Below are 993 nucleotides of genomic sequence, written 5' to 3'. Positions count from 1 at the left end.
GGTTCTATTATGCCACAATGAACGAGGTATACAATCTGTTCTACTGTTCCACCACTTGTATAGTTGGTCACAGCCCATACAGCTTCCTTTTGTGTCTTAAAGTCTGCCTAATAAACATAAGGAAATGGTCTTCAGAACAATCATACAAATAAGATCCTAAAAGTACTGTTTCAATAAAAAACCTGTAATTACGAAAAATACCAACTGGTTCTACCCAACTTTATGTAAAAGGGTTACTGGATATTATTTAGCAAAGGATTCCAAGTAGAACCCAACTACATACATTAAGAATCTTTCCAAACAGAGAATATGTTTAAATACTAAACACTAAAAACAATCCACTACCTTAGAGAGAACACCAACAAGTAATGGGACTAGTCCATGATTTACAACTTGCTGTATCTGGTCCTGACGGCCAGCTGTGATGTTTGACATTGTCCATGTAGCTTCCTTTTGAATGTTAGTTTTGGGGTTGGTCAGCAGGCTGGGAAAGACAGTAAGTGCTCCTGCATCAATTACAACCTGAGTCTGTTCATCTGTCCCAGTGACAATATTCCCTATGGCTCTCAGCGCAGGAGTCTGAAAAGCAAGGATAAAAAGTTGATGCTTCAAGCACTGCTCAAAAATTCTGAACCCTAAAAGTTTTGACAAGAAGCTCATCATGGCTATTGATATCAATTCATTATACTTCTCATACTTTATATCCTCAGATATAAATTAAAAACTTACCACAATTGGCAATTCGGTAGCTCCCAAAAGCTTCACAAGTTGGGGCACAACTCCTGTTTTCACAACCATTTCAATCCGCTCATTTGGGCCATCAGTAAGGTAGGAAATAGCCCAGCAAGTATCTGCTAATACCTCTGGATCATCGTGATGTAGGAGACGCACTAAAGTAGGAAGAATCTGTTCCACGGCATCTAATGGGGGTGCAGGATTCTTGTTGCGACAAAGGTTTGAAAGTGTCCAGGTAAGATTACGTAAGTAACCACA

At 39.3% G+C, this 993-nt stretch overlaps 1 protein-coding gene across 1 annotated transcript in view; it reads right to left on the bottom strand.

Annotated features, from left to right (window-relative positions):
* KPNA2 (karyopherin subunit alpha 2) overlaps nt 1-993 on the bottom strand; it is a 13,191-nt gene that overhangs the window by 5,276 nt on the left and 6,922 nt on the right. Inside the window, exons 6-8 of the mRNA XM_023511218.1 lie at nt 730-993; nt 346-579; nt 9-107 (exon numbers count right to left, since the gene is read on the bottom strand). Coding sequence (XP_023366986.1) covers nt 9-107; nt 346-579; nt 730-993 — 597 coding nt within the window. The remainder of the gene's footprint in view (nt 1-8; nt 108-345; nt 580-729) is intronic.

Source organism: Otolemur garnettii, unplaced genomic scaffold (assembly GCF_000181295.1).
Source record: "Otolemur garnettii isolate 467f Iridium unplaced genomic scaffold, OtoGar3 scaffold00018, whole genome shotgun sequence".
NCBI lineage: Eukaryota > Metazoa > Chordata > Mammalia > Primates > Galagidae > Otolemur > Otolemur garnettii.
Note: the sequence above shows the minus strand (reverse complement) of the source record. Positions and strands in the feature narration are given on the sequence as shown.